Raw genomic sequence first — 20,124 nt, forward strand, 5'->3', positions numbered from 1 at the left:
GTAAAAGGGGCAGGCAGGGTAGGGTTGCAGCAAAGAACAGGAAAGCGATAAGAATAAGCAAGCGTCCCCTCTACTTATTGTCTCTTACACCTGCCTGTTGACTGCTTTTCTTGCCATGATCCCTTGGCACATCAGTTACGCCCACTGGCCAACATGGCCCTTGACAGCCTCGGAATGTGTCCCTCCAAATTTATGAAGGTAGGAGAGAGAGAGCCAGAGGAGTGACATGCGCCCCTTTTCACAAGGCTCATAATGCAGACCCACAGCACTTTTGTTCCTCCTTATGGGCTCTCTTTGTGTAAAGGATGTTTGTCTTGGTGGGGAAAATGGAAATAAGATCATCTCCTGTGGCAGCCAATTCACGATGCCAAAGTACTGTCTCATGAAATCTGAGTGTGCTGAGTATGGCTCAGGTTTGGTTTACCACTCAGGATTTCTAGCATCCATCTTAGCAAACAAAACAAAACAAAAAACCCATCCTCCCCCACCTCTTTCTGTAGCCTTCAGACTGCTAGGCTGAGCAAGAGGCATCAGGTAGATCAAACCACAGACATGTTTCTGGGTCAGGATAGGGGGAACAAAAGAAATCAGGCTCCACTCTCCCTACCCTGCCCTGTTGGGATAGTCTACAACCCAAACTAGCCTTGCTCGCTCGCTCTGTTTCAGCTTCTAACTATGAAAGCAATCTGAAGGAAGAGTGGCTTCATGTAACACTTCCTGTCGATGCAAGAAAGGGAACTACCACCTCCCCTGTTACTGCAGAGCGCTTCCCTATTACCTGAAGGAGTTAGAAGAAATGGTTTGGTTTTGCTTTCTCAAAGGTCATTATCGATGGCATTAGAGTTATGGTCTTCTCTCAGTCAACGAAGGCTTTTTATTTACTCTTTGGGGTTAGGGGCAGGAACCCCGCAGACTGGGGGCTGCTCCATCCTGGCTGAAACAGTCCCCAGCTTGGATCCCGCTTTAGTCGGTTAACCAATTAACGGGATTTTACATCCCTAGTATGCAGTAAGTGAATTATCCATATAGGTATTTCTAATGTAGCTACCAGCTTAGTACCTAGGCACCAGGAAAGTCAGATTCATTCTGCCAGCAAATGATCCTAAACTCTTCTTCCCTCCCTCAGTATAGCCTTTGTTCTAAGTGAGTTCATTTAAGGGCCATCGTTGGGTCTTTCTTTCCTCCTCACACTTCTGTTACAGGTGCCTTGCGCCCTGATCTAGGTGGACGTACCAAAGTCCAAGTCTGGAAAGGACACCAGAGTCTCATCTTCCTGCATGTAGGTTCTGTGGACCAGTTGACCCCCACTCCCAATCCTCCGTACCAGCAGACAGGGGCCAGGGATCTGAGATGCCCAAGGCGGCAGACCCAGTGCATGCATTGGGCTGCACAGTATAGAACAGTTCCTTAGAGAGGTTGTTGTGGGACCTGCAGCAGGTGGGGGTAGGGAGGCGAGAACAGGGGAGCACAAATAAGGTGCTTGGGTACCATGAGGTAGTCTCAGGTTCCACTCTTGAGTGCTCTGATCTGTGGAATAACAGTACAGTGGGTTATTGCCACTAGCTTCTCAGGATATGTCTACCCTGCAGTTAAAAACCAGCCACTGGGCACAGGCCAGCCGCTGAGGCCTAGGAGCTGTTGAATTGCTGTGTAGATGTTCAGCCTTTGGCTAGGAGCCGGGCTCTAGGCTCCTAAGAGGCAGATGTTCAGGCTGAACCGACCACACGGCAGTTAAGCAACCCCTTAGCCTGGGCCGAGGAGCCTGTCAGCTGTGGGAGCTCATCCTCAGGGCTACGGGGCTGCACTGGGTATAGTCCAGGGCAGGGAGTGTCCAGGCTGGGGCCAGCTAAACATGGCTACACAAACCTAACCCCTCGCGAGATACCAGAGCTGGTTTACGGCAGGAGGTAAAGGGGCGACTCCGTCCTCCATCAGCTGAGGTGAGCAAAGGCCTTCAGCTGTAACTGAATGGTGCCAGGTTAGTTTAACATACTGACCAAACGAGGGAGTTCACAATCTCAACAGATAGTGGCACCCCCGTGAGTAGCACTTAGTCTGTGTGAACATGGCTAATTATGAGTCCTTAATTGGCACTGAAGCCTCCTAGCCTTCCTGCTGTCTCTCTCCAGGCAAAAAGATTGAGTCCCTCAAAACACGCTGGACGATTTGCGTGTCACAGTTTGGCCCCCCAGGTATTCTGTGTAGGAGGCCGCGGTTCAACAATTCTCTAATTGGAGGGGGAGAAAGTCGCTGATAAAGCTGAAGAAAAACTGGGCCGTTCATACACGGCTGTGGCGTCAGCAGCAGGGCTTTGAGGCAGGGCATTGGTACAGGCCCAGTGCCAGAGCAGCTGGGATGAGCTGTTACTCTCTTCCCCACACCTCACATGCGTGTCTCTTCTGCTTCATCATTTCCTCCATTTCTCTGGTCTTTTTAAAAGGGTGATTCAGCAGCAGGGATTGTTTACACTTCAGTGCCAGACAGTCCCGAGGTTCCCGCTTTCATTGCGCACTGATAGAAGGAGAAAGACCATTTCCCTGACCCCTTCCCATCACCAACAACTCCTGACCAATTACTGACAGGAATAGTGTCCGTATTTGTACCAGACTGGCCCTCTTATCAGACTCACCTTTTCTCTATCATCCAGAGAGCAAAGGAGCTCTCATGTAAATTCAGTTCTTTGTTTTTGCTGGGAAAGTCTGTGGATAATTGGTTAAACTGATTTTACGGTAGCCCAGGTACCACGGCACTGAAACCTGAAGTGCTCGGATACTGTGAGTAGCAAGAATCTATAGACAGTAGAACAGAAATAGAGCAGAAATTTTTACTCGGGTTGTTGAAAGCACTGGCTATGCTTGGTTCTCTTAACACCTGTTCAGGACTTGAACACCTGTCAAACTTAAGTTTTTAAGCTTCAGATTCAACATCCCATTCCTTTAGTTAAGGGCCAGGAAAAGTCCCCAATCCCAGAATTCTGATCTTTCAAGGAGACTTCCAGCAAACTGGGAGTGAAGATAAAATGCAATTTGGAAAAAAAAATAGAAAGGAAGAAGCTTTCTGAACATCATAGAAACATTCAAGGGGCACAACTCAATTCTTTCCTCTCCCCCACAATTTTGCAGATCAAAATTGTGTGACAAGAGACAGGGTGAAGGGTCAAAATGATCTTCCGAATAACCTGACCGTAGTCAAGGCAGCTGATGAATATGTTTAAAAGGTTGCATTTACGTAAGGGTCCAGGAAGTTGCACATCGGGAAAGCAAAAATAAGACAGATGGAGAAGTGCTGTAAACAGTGGAAAAACCATGATGTCAGAAGAGGAAATAAAAGCCAGACAGATTGATAACTAAAAGAAAGGCTTTTAATATAGTTTATTCTTGTGAGGTTGAGGGAACCATTTCGAAGTCAGGTGAAATTACATGTTACATTAAAAAGAACAAGGGTTAAAGATAAACAGCAGCTAATGCGTTTGGCCAAGACCAGTGAAATCCCAGCAATTCAAATTGCGTGGGTCTGATGTGCTTTGTAAAGCAGACATTTGCTCCCGGGGGCCAAATCAATCCCTGGTTCAGCTCCTGGCCCTTTGTTTACTGGCTCAATCTCTAGTTAAAAGACTGCAGGAATGGCTGGACAATAACATGATATATGCTCCCTGGGATTTATTGCAACGCATACATTGTTTTCTAATAGGCAAGATGAGCGTAATAGAAGGTCAGTGTCTTCCAGCTAATTTTCAAAGGCAGTGGTTCCCAACCTTTTCACTAGTGCGGACCCCCAATCACCTCCCCAAACCATGCGCCAATCCCCAATAACCCCCCCCAAACTGTTCGCGGACCCCATCAAAGCCAATTCTAACCGCGATTCTAGTAGTCAGTGGAGTATTTTCTCACTTTTTGTTTACTTACATCTGTTTGAAGCATCCACAAAGTAGAACATCTAATCACTCTGCTCATCAGTCTCCTTTCTCTTCAGCGAGGCTGATTTCAACCGCGGAGCCATGTTGAATGTATGGCCAACGTTTGTACTCTTCTAACCGTCACGATCGTTCATCACACGAAGGCGCCACAACATAGATTTTCGGACAGCAATGAATAACATTATTGGAAGGTATTTAATTTAAAAATAATAATTGATTGTAACTTTGCAATTTATTTAAAACTTATTTTCTATTATCATTTTTATTTCTTTTTTTTTTTTTTTCATGGATTCCCCTGCAATATCCTCGGGGGGTCGGACCCCAGGTTGGGTACCACTGTTCTAAGGTATTTCTAAGGAATGGGGTGTGGCATTTAAACATGGGTGAGCCAGGCTCAGTTTCTTCTTCTATGGATGATAAAGATCTGCCACAGACTGAGGCACCAGAATAATGTTTATAGCAGCGGTTGCTGAGAGCCACTGAAGCAAATGTAAGCCCTATAATGGAAACCTCTCCAAGCTTGGAGGGGGAGGGGGGAGAAGGGGGAGATTGACTGCTGTGTCTCATCTGCTGAGGTTACCTGGAAGCCCTTAAGTATATGCACGAAAAAATGAGTGAGAGAAGTAGCAACACAATCCCACTGCTGTGTGATAACATGTTTGTTGTTGTCGGACAGGACCGTGCCCTGATGCTGGTGTTCCAACACCAGCTCTGTTGGGCTGAACCGAAGGAAGCTGCTAACCATCCATAGCTTTCATTAGAAACTAGCAGGGTGTCTGACGTGCTCTGGGCAGTTTGCTTTCTTTATGCCGGAAAAGCTTAGTTTCTGAGTTGTGGGAGTTTCACATAGACACCCCGGTGAGAACAGCTGCTGACTGCAGTAAGGGATCGATTAAGCGTGTAAACATCCCCAGAGGTGTAGCATTGGTGTGGAATCTGTAGATCATTTTAAAAATGAAGTGCACTTGTTTGACTTGACATTAAGCAGAGAGGAGTCTGGCAAACTTTAAACAGCTCTAAGACTGAAAACAAGTGAAGTTTTCCTTCCGTGTGTGTTTGGTTTGCTTGGTTTTGTTTCAATAGCTAGGACAGCATAACACCCGGGTACACGCTTTGAGGAAATACAAAAATATATACAGTGTCATGAGTGTGGATAAAACCCACTTCATCAGTTATTCTCGAAGGTGCCACAGGGCTACTCACACGTTGCTCTTAGCATAAGCCTTCCCCATCTCTGTCTTTCTCCGGACATCTTACAACTTCTCAAATGCATAAACTCTTCAGAGCAGGGTCTGCATCCTTAGTTTGTTTGTTATTTGCCATATATGTTTGCAGCGCTTTCTGAAATAAAATATAGACACGGGGTAGACAAGAAGCATTGTTTCTGAATAACTTCCTTCAAATTAGGCTTCCACACATCTTTAGATTCAACAGTGATCCTTTTTTCCCCCTTTTTCTGTCAGTTGCCTGATGGCTCTAATCTTTCCACAGCTGACACTTTTGTTGTATCAGTCTTGGAATTTTTAACCTTATATTGTTGTTATTCCTCTTGTAGGCCACTGCACGCCCACCAAGACAGGGCTCGGACCTTTTCCAGGCCTAAATCCTCCCCCTTCCCAAAAGGTTACATGAAAGCCAGGTGCTTTAAGACTCTGTTCAATACCATCAAGGGATATTTTCCTCCCTATGTGCAGGGGGTTAATGTGGGGAGATCGCATTCATTGTACAATCCCATTCATTCACTTAACTACTTCTAGTTCCCCAAAAGAGAATGAAATCCTGGATAAAATGTGTAGTTTGGAAGTTGCAGTGATCTGATTTTTCCACTAAGGGGAGCAGCACACAAGTGAGTGCAGCACATGGAGTCAAGTATCAGAGGAGTAGCACTTGACGAAGTGGGTCTTTGCCCACGAAAGCTTATGTTCCAACACTTCAGTTAGTCTATAAGGTGCCACAGGACTCCTCGCCGCTTTTGCAGCACATGGAGTTCGCTGGCTCAGCATAGGACTCTGGAGTGAAAAATAAATAAATGTGGTAGGAGAGAAAAATCCAGAGAGATCTGCCATTTCTACTTCTCCAGTCTGCAGTTCTGAAGGGGAAGTAAAACAGCCATTAGTTAGCCTAGCTCTGGCCTTGCCTGCTCTCTTCCAACTTATCAAACATCCCCGGTGAGGAAAATGGATAAGTCAATACCCTCCATCAAGAATAACACCAGCACCACGTCCAGTTCTGCCTCTCAGCGGCCTGAAACCACAGAGGTTGTTACAGATGATAACCGGTCGTGAATCACTTTCCAATGCAGGGGCAACGCAGACACCTCCCCATAGGGATCCAAACCCATCTCATTGCCTCTGGTGGTGTAATGCCCTGTAACAGGGCTACCCCACTTCGGAACCTCTGGGGGCCACAATGACACTCACGCACATGCCAAGGGCTGCAACTTAAATGTGGTTGCATATGCATGCAATTATAGGCAAATAGCTTCTTTCACACTGACGGGGATGAATACAAAGCACTTCCCACAATGCCCCAGCACTCCCGGCACCTCTTCCTTGGGGGCTAGAAACACAGACACCCTGTACCCGTCTGTTCCAGCCGGCCTGTCCGCTTGCGTCTTTCATTGCTCACCCTGTGAGGGAGACACCTCACCGTTGTGGAGCGTGTTCCCAGTAGAGGCCATGTTCAAATGATCCCACCCGTGGGCCACCTCTGAGTAGCCCTGCCCTATAGGCTGAGAGACATACAAGCCACTTACATGAGTATCCCATCGACTTTAATGGAAGGGGCTGCCACGCCAGGCTGGGGGGAGCCCTACTCCGCATGCCAGAAGGGGTAGGGCCTCAGGTGGAAGATTGGCATCCCTCAGTGCTGCCTGGAGAGCAGCGTGCCCCACCCCATCTCAGAGCTGCCCAGAGCGCCCAGCCCAGCGCTCCAGCAGCGATGTAAAGGACCGGGAGCTCTGACTGCTGCTGCTGCTGCAGTAACAGTGCCAATGGCTGGGAGGGTTGGGCCCGTTTGTGTTGCTGGGCCCTGGGGCCCCCTTGACTCCTCTCCCCCAGTTGTCCGTGGAACTATGGCTACACTACAGCGCTTTTAGCAGCAAGGCTGCATTGACACCATCATGTCACTAAAGACAGGCCGTGCAAACTAGGCATGTGAAAGTATAACCACGTGCACAGTTACTACAAGAAACATTTGCTTCTTCGCTCCCGTCAACAAACACTGTTTACGTTAGCACTTGTGGCAGCAAAGCTTGTGTCCTTCGGGGGAGGGTTTTTTAAGCACCTGACAAAGCAGTACTGAAAATCAAGGGTTTCGTTCCAATAGAACTTTTCTAGCGGCTTTGCTGCAGCAAACACTTCTTCATCCCCACAGCTTGTCACTAGGGTTGCCAGGTGTTCGGTTTTGAACTGGATAGTCTAGTATTTGAGCTTTTTGTTCGGGAAACCAATTAGAAAATACCGGACATTTCTTTTCTATTTTCTCATTTATATTTTCTCAAATAAGATGGAATGTAGATTGTGATGGAATGTCAAGTGTGTCCGGTATTTTTGTTGAAACCATCTGGCAACCCTACTTGTCACGCCAGCTCTCCTTCACCTGGCCTGATTTTGGATTAGTTTCTGGGTGGAGTTTAAGGTGTTGACTTGGACTAAATAGTTTCATACCTGCTTAAATGAGAGGCCATGGGGAAGGGCTGTGTCATCAGTTGTGTGACTCACTCTCTTCCTAACCTCTTTGGCCTACTAAGGCCCCACTTGGTTGGCCTCGAGGTCAGGCAGAGCATTTCTCTCTGTGCCCAGACTTGACCGAGGGCTGAGCTGCTGCGTGGTGTGATCTGGTTGTGGGAGGTCGATGACGTTTTTGGATCTCTCATATATGCAATAAGCGGCGAGGAGTCCTGTGGCACCTTATAGACTAACCGAAGTGTTGGAGCATAAGCTTTCGTGGGCAAAAAGACACTTCATCAGATGCGTGTGACGAAGTGGGTCTTTGCCCACGAAAGCTTATGCTCCAACACTTCGGTTAGTCTATAAGGTGCCACAGGACTCCTTGCTGCTTTTGCAGATTCAGACTAACACGGCTACCCCTCTGATATGCGATGTATCTCTCTGGCTATCCACAGACACCATGATACAGCCGAAGCTGGATTAATGTGAGCCCAGAGCAATTTGGCTCCTGTACACAAATCTTTTCCCCAATTTAAAGCAAAATTATCACAATTACGACACTGAGGCCATTAACACTCTATTTGCCTTTTAACGTAAAGCCCTTTTGTGGTGATATTCAGTCTTCAAACATGTAGCACATCGTTAATTCAAAAGAGCCTCCTCCTTACCTTAGAACAGCTGTTAGATTAGTTTCTTTCTGGGAGGGAGCGTAGTGCAAGAGGGGGTTCAGACCTGGGCCAGGAGGGTGGAGTGCAGGAGGAGGGGTAAGGTGCAGGCTCCGGTTGGGAGGCACTTTGGGAGGGGTAAGGTGGGAGGGGTAAGGTGGGAGGGGTAAGGTGCAGGCAGGCACACAGATTCACGGCCAACGGGAGCGACAGGGATGGTGCTGGAAGTGTGGACAGCGCGCAGAGCCTCTTCCCCCTCGCACAGGAGATGCAGAGATGTGTCAGCGGCCAGCCTCTTCTAGGAGCTCCATGGAGCCATGCAGGCAGTGTTCCTGAGACCTGCTAGACTTCTAGTGGCCTCGGAGATCACGATCGACTGGCAGAGGTGCCAGGATCCACCAGTCAATTGACAGGTGGGTGACCGCTGAATATATAACTATGGATTTATTTTTGTAGGGCCTGCCTTAGCCTGAGGCCCTGGGCTGCCACCCCAAAAGCCCCTGTGTTAATCTGGCTCTGAGTGCAGCATGGTATAATGCTCTGGGTCCCACCTGGGAAGTGGAGCAAAAGACCAGTCTGCGTCCCAAGTAACACCACTGAAGATTAGTGCTCAGAGGCTGCCCCTGCACTTCCTACATGATCTGGGGATAGCTGCATTACACAGCAAAGCCCCAAGCAAGATTTGCAGGGTGCAGGCTGTGCTAACCTCGTTAAAGGCTGCCCTCCCACCTGCTTTTAGACATGATGCTTTGAATGGTGGCTATCTGGCCGGTGGGGATCAAGGTGCTATACTGCTGCGTGTATTTCCCCTGCTTTTGTTTCTCGGACATCCCTAGAGAGCGTGGAGGGAAGAAGGGGTAGGAGAAGAGATCCTGGTTTACCCAAAGCAAACACAAGAGCAGCCTTAGTGCAACAGGATAGTGAAATCATTGAGCAATCGGTCCTTGGTCATTTGCTGCTCTTGCGTAGGACGCAAAAGAATATAGATGGCTGCAACTACAGATCTCCAAGAGGGTTAATTAATGGAATGAAACTGTAGACAATGCTTCCTGCTCCCAGTTCCCCTCCCTTCAAGGACTAGGGCTAGGTTAGTCATCAGTTTGCTTCTCCTTCCGTCGCTCCATGTTTTGTGTCTCCATCCTGATACTGATGGAGTGCTCAGTTATGGCTGTTGGGATTAGTCATTAAAATATTAGGGACTTTTATCATTCCAGTGTGCGTGGGATTGCTGGCTACCAAACAATAGCTACTTTCTTCCCTGGGCTCAACCCTGGGGATTTCTCGGGCACTGCTCCTCTGGGATCTAGGCTCCAGATAGGTGTGGCTAATCAAGGCCATGTTATCAGTTTCATATTACCTCACAGGGGTTCCCACCTATACACTGAGGAGTCCTGTGGCACCGTGGGGTAGGGGTGGGGAACCTCAGGTCCAGAGGCTGGATGCGGCCCCTGGCTTGCCTGAATCCAGCCCCTTATCTGTCCTATGTCCCAAGGGTGCCTGGTGCATACATCACCAAGCTGATGCTGGCTGTCCTGGGGTGAGGGATGGAGGGGGAGGGGGAGACAGAGCTCAAGCTCTTGACCTCTCTGGCTCTGGAGGTGGGTACCTTATCCACTGGAGAAGCCCCCCATCCTCCCTACATTCTGGGCCCCCCTTATCTGTCCTGTGTTCCCCAGGCAAATGCCATATCCCCTAGGCCACTCCAGAACCCACCCCACTACCCTTCCTTCAGTGGGTCCCTCATCCTGCCTTCCTAATGCAGGAGCCAGCTCCATCCCTGGGGCAGCCTGTGTGGTTGGCTGTCTGGATGCTCCCAGGGTGGCCGGGACTTGAGCCCACCCCTCTGTGCTCCCAGGCAAATGTTATATCCCCATAACCCTCAACCTCTGGCTCCGGAGGCATTGGGGAGCTTATGCTGGTGCTCCAGCCCCCCCCCCCCCCCACTGCCCCACCATGTGGCTCTAGCACACAAAATCTACTAGGCTCCCCCCCCCCCCAGGCTCTGGTGTGGGAGGGGAATGTGGGGCGAGCCTTTCTCCTTGAGGGCCACATTCGTGAAAGGTTTTTTTTTTCTCACTTAGGTGTGGCCCCCGACTGATTTTTTTTTCCATGGGTCAGTGGACCCTGACCCAAAAAAGTTCCCTGCTTTAAAGACTCACAGATTGATTTGGACATAAGCTTTTGTGGGCTTTCTGCCTGCCTCTCTAATTTCCACTCCAAAGCATGTGACCCAATGGGTCTTTGCCCACGGAAGCTCCTGCCCTAATCATTCTGTGAGGCTTCCAGGTGCCACAGGACTCCTCGTTGTTTTCGCAGATCCAGACGAACACGACTGCTCCTCTGCGATTACCCACACAGCGCCTCATGCCCTCTTCGAGTCCTGCTCCCAGACCTGGCAGAGCCCTGGAGGCCACTCGGTGGACTCCAAGACACTCTCCAAGGTCCTACCTTGACTGTTGGGAGCCCTGCTTGGCCGGGCAAATCCTGCCGAGGACGACAGGCAGGAAAAGTAACTAGGAGTCCAGTGGCAATTCAAAGACTAACACGTGGATTAGGGTATTGGGGGAAGGGAGCTACAATTCACTTCCTCAAATGCGTGACGAGGAAGGGATACGGAGATGAGTGTGACATCACTGCCTCTGTTTGGGAATGTGGCGGTGTGTGCTGCACATGGGGCTCTTCTCCCCACGCTCCCAGGATCCACGAATACAGTGCTCCCGTGGGGCCAAACCACTCCCTGTGTACCACTGCTCAGACATACCTGCAGTCCCACCCAGCAGTGAGGCAGGACCCGATGCCTCAGGACAAAAAGAAGAGGGGGTCAGTTTTTCCCTAGCAACTCCCCGTTAACAGAGCCAGGCAGCGCAGCCCTCGTGGCAGGACGATTTGATGGGAAGAGGCTGCTTTGGGGGGCGTGTTGGGCAAGAGGATCTTGCGAAAGCTCCACTGGTCTCAGCCAGCACATGGCCGGCTGGTCAGCCTCCCTTTCGCAGTCCCCTTCTGCTCCCGGTGTCTCCACACCCCGGAGAACCCGGGGGAGGGGGCGGTGTTCCTACACGCTTTCCAGTCTGTGTCCTGTTACTCACCCCTGACTCCACAGCTCACTGGTTACTCAGCTCTCGGGGCAGGGAGTTTCCTTCTAGTCTGGCGCTGCTGTGTGTGTAAGGCAAGAGCTCCCTTGAGGCTGACTGCACAGGAGCGGCTGTGGAGACAGGTCAGTGCAGCCGGCTTATTTTTTTTTTCCTGGTACCAGGACTGTTCCTGGGCATACGCAAAATACACAGCGGTGTGGGCTTTTTCGGGTTGCCACAGAGCAGATTTAACCTGGAACCTCTGGAGCTTAGTGTAGGAGCCCCATTACAGCTTTTCTGCTCTGTCACCTTGACTGCAGCCTGCCTGGTGCCTCTCTGCCTGCCCTTGCTGCTCTCTCCTGCTGTCAGGAGCAGGGCTGCCTTCTCCCTATTTTCTCCCCCCCTTCCCCAACACACGCACTCTCCTTTTGACCAGCAGCCGGTGCTAGGGAGAGCTCCCTGCAGCCGGGCTGGGGGCGGAGAGGAGCCCTCAGCCTCTGTGCTTCTGCGGCAGCCCATGAGCCAGACAGAAGCGATGCCGGGGTGGGGAGGGGGACGGAGAAGAAGCCTCGAGCCCTAGACAGATGCCGTAGGCGGGGATAAAAGGGGGGGGGGGGTGGCCTCAGTTGTGTAAAGCCCCATAAAGTGTACGGACAGCCCAGCCTGTTACAATTTGCTATTAAAAATGTTGAAAAGGTTTTGGGTGCGGGGGGAAGAGCAAACAGGTTCAGAAGCACCTGCAACAAGTGGGGGGGGGGAGGGACTGATGGGTGAAGGGGGCAACATGAGGAGGATTTACCGTCCAGTAGCGTCAGCCCTCCCCCAGCCTGGCTAGAGGTAGCCACTGCTTCCCTGAGATTCCTTTCCACACACTTCAGCTCAGGGTGGTGAAATGAAAAGCCACAACCAGGGGACATTCACTTCCTCCAGTGAGAGAGAAATTCCCCAAGGCAGGGCCACGTGACCGTTCGAACACACAGCAGGAGGAGGGGGGAGGGTGTGCTGCAGACTCACCAAAGCGTCCCTGCCACAGGCAGGGGAGAGAGCCGAGGCAGGAGCTGCATGGGGCCGTGCGCGGCGGGAGATGCTGCCAGCATTGCTCTCACGCCTCTCTCTGTGTCTCTCCTCACTTGCAGGCTGGAGCCACTTTACATCCAGACCTTCTGAGGCAGCTCCCCAAGGGCCGGTTCAGCAGCAGCCACCATGGTTGGAGGGCTGGCGGTGAGGACCTGGATTGAGCCCGTGGTGGCTGGCGCCCAGCTAGCCAGCTCCTTTTACGACACAGGGCTGCTGCTAGTGGTGAAGAACTACTACAACCGGACCAACGCCACCGCCCCGGCGCACGTGCTGGAGGACACGCAGCAGAAAGCCATCTCCGACTTCTACATCATCTACAATTTGGTCCTGGGCCTGAGCCCCTTGCTGACGGCCTACGGCCTGGCAAAGCTCAGCGACTGGAAGGACAGGAAGATCGCCATTTGCTTACCACTCCTCGGCTACCTGCTCTCCCGCTCCCTCCTGCTCCTCCCCATCCTGCTGGAGTGTCCCATTGAGGTGATGTTCGGGGCGGCGGCCTTAAACGGGCTGACAGGGGGCTTTACCACCTACTGGGCCGGCGTCATGACTCTGGGGTCCCTGGGCTCCTCTGAGCGCAGGAGGTCCCTGCGGCTGATTGTTATCGAGCTAACCTATGGGATAGCAGGCTTCGTGGGAAGCATAGCGTCCGGGCACATCTTTATCCACTCCCACTTAACTTACCGACAGGGCACCGTGCTGGTGATCTGCAGCATTGTCTTCTATGCCGTCTGCCTCCTCTACAGCTTCTTTGTTCTGAAAGTGCCTACGCCCGAAGGCGCCTGCCTGGTGCCCAGCAAAACCAAGGATGTAGCTCAGCCTGACAGCCAGCTACAGGAGGATGGGAGAACTGGAAGGAATTCAGGCTCCTGTGAGGACGAGGGCCATGCTCCCCAGGTACCCTCCAAACTCATCATTGCAATGCTCTTCGTCGGGGCTGTCTTGTATGACCTGGCAGTCGCTGGAGCCATAGACGTGCTCCCACTGTTTCTGCTTAAGAAACCATTGAGCTGGGGCCCAGTGGATATTGGCTACGGCAACGCAGCTGGCTACATGATCTTCATTACCAGCTTCCTGGGGGTTTTTGTGTTCTCCAAGTACTTGAGAGACACCACCATGATCATCATCGGGATGCTGTCCTTCAGCATTGGCATTTTCATCATGGCCTTTGTGCGCTGGACGTTCCTGTTTTACGTGGGTGAGTGGAGCGGGGACACGACTGGTTGTGGCCCCGGGGAGGGACCATAGGCGGCAGGCAGGCTGAGAAACGAGAGGTGCCGACAGGGACGTGCTTCAGCTGAATGCTGTGTAGAAGCCGTAGCTCGTTTCCTGAGAGGCTCTTCTAGCCACAGGAAACTATTCACCCACACAATTCTCCTGTTACATTAGGGCTTAAATATGATGAGGTCAAAATGGTGACGCTGTGAGAAGCAATTTCCTCCTCTGTTATTCTCCCCCCCCCCCATCCTCTCCCCCACACATTCCTCATTTTGGCTCTCTGGTCAAGCTTGTTCCAGCCTCACCTGGGTGACAGAAAGGTCATCAAGAGCTAGGACTCCCCATTCTGGTCCCCCTTAGATGGCAGCAGACCCCCACTAACCCCCACTGCACCAGCAGCCATTTTGAGCCCAAGGTGTGAATTCAGCTCAGCTCTGAATTTTACCTCACTCCATGAGCTCTGAGGGGTTGGGTCAGCCCCATCTTTTCCCCCGTTTTTGCTGGATTAACAGTGTTGGCTTCAAGGAGGGGTTTGGGATATTCTACCTATCCTTTATTTATTTATTTATTTATTTATTTATTTTATTTATATACATACACACACACACACACACACACATATGGCTCGACAAATCTCTTTATCTACTCGCCCGTGGCGAGTAGATTTCAGCAGGTTGCCCCTGGCGTATGTGTAGTGCAGGGATGGCAAGTAGATCTCACTGTGGAGTGTGTGTGCGTGTGTGTGTGTGTATAACATTTGTTTTAAAGACTAGTTAGTGCTGATGATTTTTAATTAGAACATCTCCCAGATCTAAACTGTTGAACAGTGGCAGGTTTGTATAGGAGGAAAAAAACCCTCTTTTCTGCTATTAATACTACTCAGACCCCATTATTGATGTGTAATATTGCTCTTTGTGAGGAAAAGTCTGAGGATGAGAAGGCAAAAAGCTGTGGTTACCTGTCTAGGCAAAGATGAACAGGAAGTTTCCTCTGGACTAGGTGTGATTGAACTGTTGTTGTTGGCCTCCGTCGGTCATGTTGACCATGGATGACGTATCCTAGTTCTCGTCTTGGTTCGATTGAACTAATGTGGTGGTTATTTAACAATAAGGCATAAGTTCTGGTGGCCGGGCAAGCTTTGTTAATTGTCAACTATAGCTACTGGAGCAGCTTCAAAGAGTAGCATTATCTATCCAACGTCGGTTGAAGTAAGGAAGGCTGCATCTACATGATAGCCTGTGTGTGCAAAACGTATGGTGCTTGGGAGGGTGAATATTCCACCCCCTTCCTGCCCAGTGAAGTAAGTTAAACTGATCTATGTGTGTCTGCGGGAGAGGGCCTACTGGATCAAGGGATTAAAGGATCTACTGGATCTTACGGATTAAACCTTCATATCCCTAGTATCGATGGAAGCTGAAAGGCCAGTGACAGTTATTCTTAATGGAGACCAAGAACAGTAAAGAAACACAAGGGGACTAGACTTTCCAAACGGTTTTGCTTATTCAACATAAAGCCAATTTAAATAAGAGTTGGGGGAACAAGCAAAAGCATTCATAGTTAAATAGCTGCCATCATCAACCTCTACCCCTGCATTGCTTGTAAGAGGTTAATACTGGTCTAGTGGTAGCACCTAGGAGCTCTAGGTGCTGGACAAACACAGAACAAAAGGACAGGCCTGGCCTCAAAGAGCGCACAATCTAAGGACTGCCCAATGGCAGAGCCATTGCTTTCGTAGGGGACACACACAACATCCTTTCTGTGCATGAAGCTAGGATCCTGAGATCACAAGCCCTGAGGCTTGGCCTCTAGAGGAGTATCCCTCATCCCCGTTATGGCGTGTTCATGTGAGTGGGGGGAGGGCCATTAGACTGGGACAGGGACCTACAGGAACACGAGGATTATTTGTTCCTAGTGGAGAGAAACTGAAACCAAGAAAAGCTTCTGTGACCAAGAGCCCCACAGTGCCCACCTCGCGTAGTGAATCCTAGACACAACAGCGGTCGCCTGTGATTGGCTCCCCACCCCGGATCTGCAGCTTATGACTTAGTCAAGACGGGGCAGCGGGCTGATGGTTTGACATAAGCGACCCATCTGTTTGTGTTACAGCTCGGTCCGTAATGCTGTTTGCGCTCATCCCCTTGCCAACCATCCGATCGGTGTTATCCAAACATGTCCGAGGGTCGGCCTATGGTGAGTAACACGATTTGCGTGTATGGGGGTGGGGCAAATGGGACCGCAACCCAATTATGGCTATTGCTCTCGTTCCGTGTAGGTGGAAGAGCTGCCATCTGCTTAATAAGTCCTACTCCTTAGAACCGGAAGAGGCCTTTTGGGGTGCAAGGACAAGCTTGCCCCCATGCCTCTCGGGGTGTATCCAGTATTAGCCCCAGCCGCAGGTCTTCCAGGACTGCTTCTAGGAGATCACTCGGTGCGATCAGATGGCAGTAGGAGAAGGACCTAGTGTGGACACTTATGCCACAGCTCAACTTCACAGCACGGCTGGATGAAGAGCAGGGAAGCAAGGCTGGAGCAAACCATGCACTGCCTTTCTACCTGTGCTGCTGCGCCCTTCAAGCACTGGTGATTCCACAGTTATCAGAACTACTCTCGGTATGACAGCCCTCATCCCTATAGATGTAAGCAGGAGTGCAAATGCCTAGGCCCTGTCTCTATTGGCAAAAGGGGAATGTTTTGGACCAGCAACTGGAAACCCTTCCTCCCCTCCTCCCCGCCACTGAATATCTTTGAGATTGTTTGAGCTGGTTACATTGTGAGATCTGAAAGGTTCTGCACTGTTGCCCAAACAGGCTTAAAGGGAGGGGCTCTGGTCAGGCTACCGTAAAGGAAAGGGCTTAAGGAACAGCCTTAGAAGCAAGGGCGGCCTGCGAGCCTAGGCGAGCTAGGCAGCTGCCTAGGGCACCGCTAGCCCGGGTGCCCAATGATGACGTCATGGCCATTGACGGTCGTGCAGGCAGGGGCGCCGATTGCGCTGCCCCGCCTAGGGTGCCAGCTGCTGCAGCCGGCCTTGGGCCGCTCCTGCTTAGAAGCTAAGTTCACACGCCTGTTTTTGCCCATGTAGACAGAGCTAGAAGTGTGGACTGCAGTTTGCAATAGGAGGACTGCTTCTCCTTTCAGACCGTTTGCCTGTCCACACTAGAAGTGTGTAGGGCCATCAGCACACTAGTGGTTTGCAAGCAATGGCTGAGATTGGAGCTGATTCCCGGAGAAAAAGAAGGCCCCAATCACAGCCCCTGAGATGAGGCTGGCTAAATGGACGTGCTCTATTCGGGTTCCTTTTATATAATTATTAGAGAATTATTAGATCTTATTAGCGTGTTCTAGACATGGGTAATATGGGCAGTAGAGTGATAAAACCATTGTTACATGCCATTGTTTGGAGAGGAGCAATTCACCATTTATTAAAACATGAAACACTGATGAGCCATTTGAAAACAGATCTTTAACCGAGTGTGGCTGAGTTAACAACACATCTCTGATCTCCCTCCTTCAGAGAGCAGTTACATCAGTCTTTACTCTCCGTCCACCTCAGCAGAAGCACATGCTAAAGCAATGGCATCGTGTGATAGTTCTTCATGGCTGGGCCTCTGTTGTTAGCTGTCGAAGAACTGGAGCTTTTCGTTGAAAATAGTTACATTGCTCATCCTCACGGTCATAAAGATAAAGCTTCACGTGTGAAATAGACCAATGGTTTCACTTGGCAGTCGATTCCGTAGGGACAGAATTAAACTAAGGCAAATATGGGTTGTGCCTATTCGGCGTCACATGCTAGTGCCCCTGAAACCTAGTGACGACAAGTTACCAACACCTAACACTGCAGAAAGAGGAGACTGAACTGGGAGGAGTTTGACTAACACATCCCCACTTCTTCCCTGGCTGCCGACCAGTTTTCTTAATCCCTTTCATAGGAAAATGGCAGCATGTTTCACATGTTTGGCCTCCATAATAATGCTTTAACCAGTTAACTCTTTTTCCCCCCTCACAACATTTTCTTCTCCTGTTTGATCCTGCAGAAAGGCTGGCGGGTAGAGAAAGAGGTTAAGATCTGAATGTAGCGGTTTGGATTGCCCTCTAACTGCCACAGGCATGGGCAGCTCTGGGGTCGAGTGAATGCACAAGAAAAAGTCTTAGAAACTAAATGCAACCGAATTTAAACTCTTCTCTGGAGCATGTAGTGCTGTGGGTTTGCTTCAGCCGCCCGTTCTCCCCCCCCCCCCCCCCCCCCCCCACACACACACACAGTTATAAAGCTGAGTTTTCACTTCATGAGAACAGATGGCAGGGGCATTTGTCTAGGTGGTCAAGAAGAAAGCTCTAACAAACACACAAATGGCAACTACTTAAGCATTCAGTTGTTCTTGGTTCCTTGGCAGATGTGGGCCACAACTACAGGAGAGGAGCTAAGGCACCTCCCTAAGGCTACAGGTTGAAATGCTCTAGTCTGGCAACGTCCATGGTCTGGCGTGATTTTAGTTAGCCCGATGCTCACTCTTCATGAGTGTGGACAAGATTCCCAAAGCCCCATAAAGTTTGTTTACAGCCACCAGTCCTGGTACTTAGCCCTGAATGTCTTCTAAGAGCCCGGTAAGCAGGGGAAGTGCTGGTAATGCTGCTAGACAATATTGACCTCCCATGGTTCAGCAAATTCTCTGGTTTGGCACCCATCAGATCCCGAGGGTGCCGGACTAGAGAGGTTCAATCTGTAGTAGGTCTGACACAGGGGTGGTCTTTTCTACAGGTTCCATGCTATTCAAAACGACAGTGATTATGCATCCGAGAGACTGGCTCTAGACACGGATGTGGCTTTCCCTCCATGCTGACACCACCACTAGTGGTTTTCCTTCTTTGTTTTGAGGCTCTGGCCGAGAGTAATGATTTATCCGCTTGTTTACAGGGAAGGCATTTGTCTTGCTGCAGCTGTCTTTAGTGATCACTGGTGTAGCTACATCTACAGCCTACAACAAGATCTATCAAAAGACACTGGACTGGTTCAGCGGGTTCTGTTTCCTTTTGTCTTGTGTCGCTAGCTGCCTAAGTATCATCCCCATCAGGTAAGAAAGGGGCGGGATCTTGTTCAGCGTTTGTTTGTTTGTTCTCCTTTCAGTGACATGCCAAAGGAGGAGATGGAGGGGGGGGGAAATGGCATCTGTTCTTACCAACTGTATGGATTATATGTCTAAAAACAAAGGCGGCCTAAGACCACAGGGTCCTTTAAAAAACACACACACACACACACGTTGGTCCTGAGTGATGTAATTCGTGCCATCTTCAGCACTGGAGTGGGCAGTGCTGTGTCAGTGAAAGTGCTTCTACGGCCACTCCCGGGGGCTGGAGCAATCAAGCCAATGGGAGAGCTCTCTCCCGTCAGCTTAGAGCGGATGCGCTTGGCTAGAAAGCTTACCGAAGTGCAGCCGCAGCGATGCAGCCGCAAGCTCTGTGCTGTAGCCAGAGCCTGGAATGAGACAGACCTAGCAGTGGACACAGGAGCACGACCCTCCTTTCTAAGATGTGGCGTAACCCTCCCCCCCCCCCCCCCCCCCCCACACACACACATACAACTGCTGGATATAGGCACTGCTATGCAAAGAGGAAATGGAAGCCCTGTGCCATAATCACCTCTGGAAGGATGGAGCTGAATCACGGCTCAATGAGCAACTCAAAGCCATTTTTACCTTAGAGGAGACCATCCTGAGACTCCCCTACTCCCCAGTTTGTGGTCATGCGGTGCTAATGGCAGAACAAAAATAAATGCTCCCTAAATAAAAGTCCTTCTGGACTTGTCTGTAAGGATCAACTTTCCTCTAGGGCCCACCCTTAGTATCAGGGGAACAAGAAGACAGGAATAGCCACCTCGCCCCACTGCCCTATGATACCCGTGTTGTCGATCTACTGCCAACGGGGGAAGTTACCCTAGCGGGAGTGGGTGTTTTCACCACAAGGAAGCTGGCAGGCAGACTATTCACTGTGAGACTGGAGTCAAAGCCTGCTTACATCTTTCACAACAGCTAGCAGCCTGGTCCAGGGGAGGTAGGGTCACAGTTAATTCAATATTTGCCACTGGGAGGTGGCTTACCTGCAAGCAGCAGGCCTGGACCCTGGTGAGAATCCGTACAAAAGGATGCCCATACCATTGTCATGGATCATGGAATCCTACAGGCTCATGGCTACTCACCCCACCACCAAATGCCTGCTATCTCAGCTACTGAAGCTGTAAATAATCTGGAGTGTGTCCTGTGCTTTCCATGAGGTCAATGCACAATTAGTTACCAGCTGCCATTTAAACTATGGGGCTGTGTCTGGACTGGCCAGTTTCTCCGGAACATCAGCCGCTTTTCTGGAAAAACTTGCCAGCTGTCTACATTGGCCGCTTGAATTTCCGCAAAAGCACTGACTTCCTACTGTAAGAAATCAGTGCTTCTTGCGGAAATACTATGCAGCTCCCGTTCGGGCAAAAGTCCCTTTTGCGCAAAACTTTTGCGCAAAAGGGCCAG

General features: G+C 50.3%; 1 protein-coding gene across 4 annotated transcripts in view; it reads left to right on the forward strand.

Annotated features, from left to right (window-relative positions):
• Positions 1 to 20,124, forward strand: part of SLC46A2 (solute carrier family 46 member 2) — a 29,945-nt gene that overhangs the window by 2,948 nt on the left and 6,873 nt on the right. For 2 of the 4 annotated variants that reach the window (XM_075931402.1, XM_075931405.1), the window contains 6 exons: positions 3,973 to 4,107; positions 8,430 to 8,665; positions 10,569 to 11,466; positions 12,460 to 13,595; positions 15,722 to 15,805; positions 18,528 to 18,684. In XM_075931402.1, coding sequence (XP_075787517.1) covers positions 12,527 to 13,595; positions 15,722 to 15,805; positions 18,528 to 18,684 — 1,310 coding nt within the window. In that variant the 5' untranslated portion in view covers positions 3,973 to 4,107; positions 8,430 to 8,665; positions 10,569 to 11,466; positions 12,460 to 12,526. The remainder of the gene's footprint in view (positions 1 to 3,972; positions 4,108 to 8,429; positions 8,666 to 10,568; positions 11,467 to 12,459; positions 13,596 to 15,721; positions 15,806 to 18,527; positions 18,685 to 20,124) is intronic. The other 2 variants (XM_075931403.1, XM_075931404.1) reach the window with 2 other exon arrangements.

The sequence above is a fragment of the Pelodiscus sinensis genome, chromosome 6, assembly GCF_049634645.1.
Source record: "Pelodiscus sinensis isolate JC-2024 chromosome 6, ASM4963464v1, whole genome shotgun sequence".
Lineage (NCBI taxonomy): Eukaryota > Metazoa > Chordata > Testudines > Trionychidae > Pelodiscus > Pelodiscus sinensis.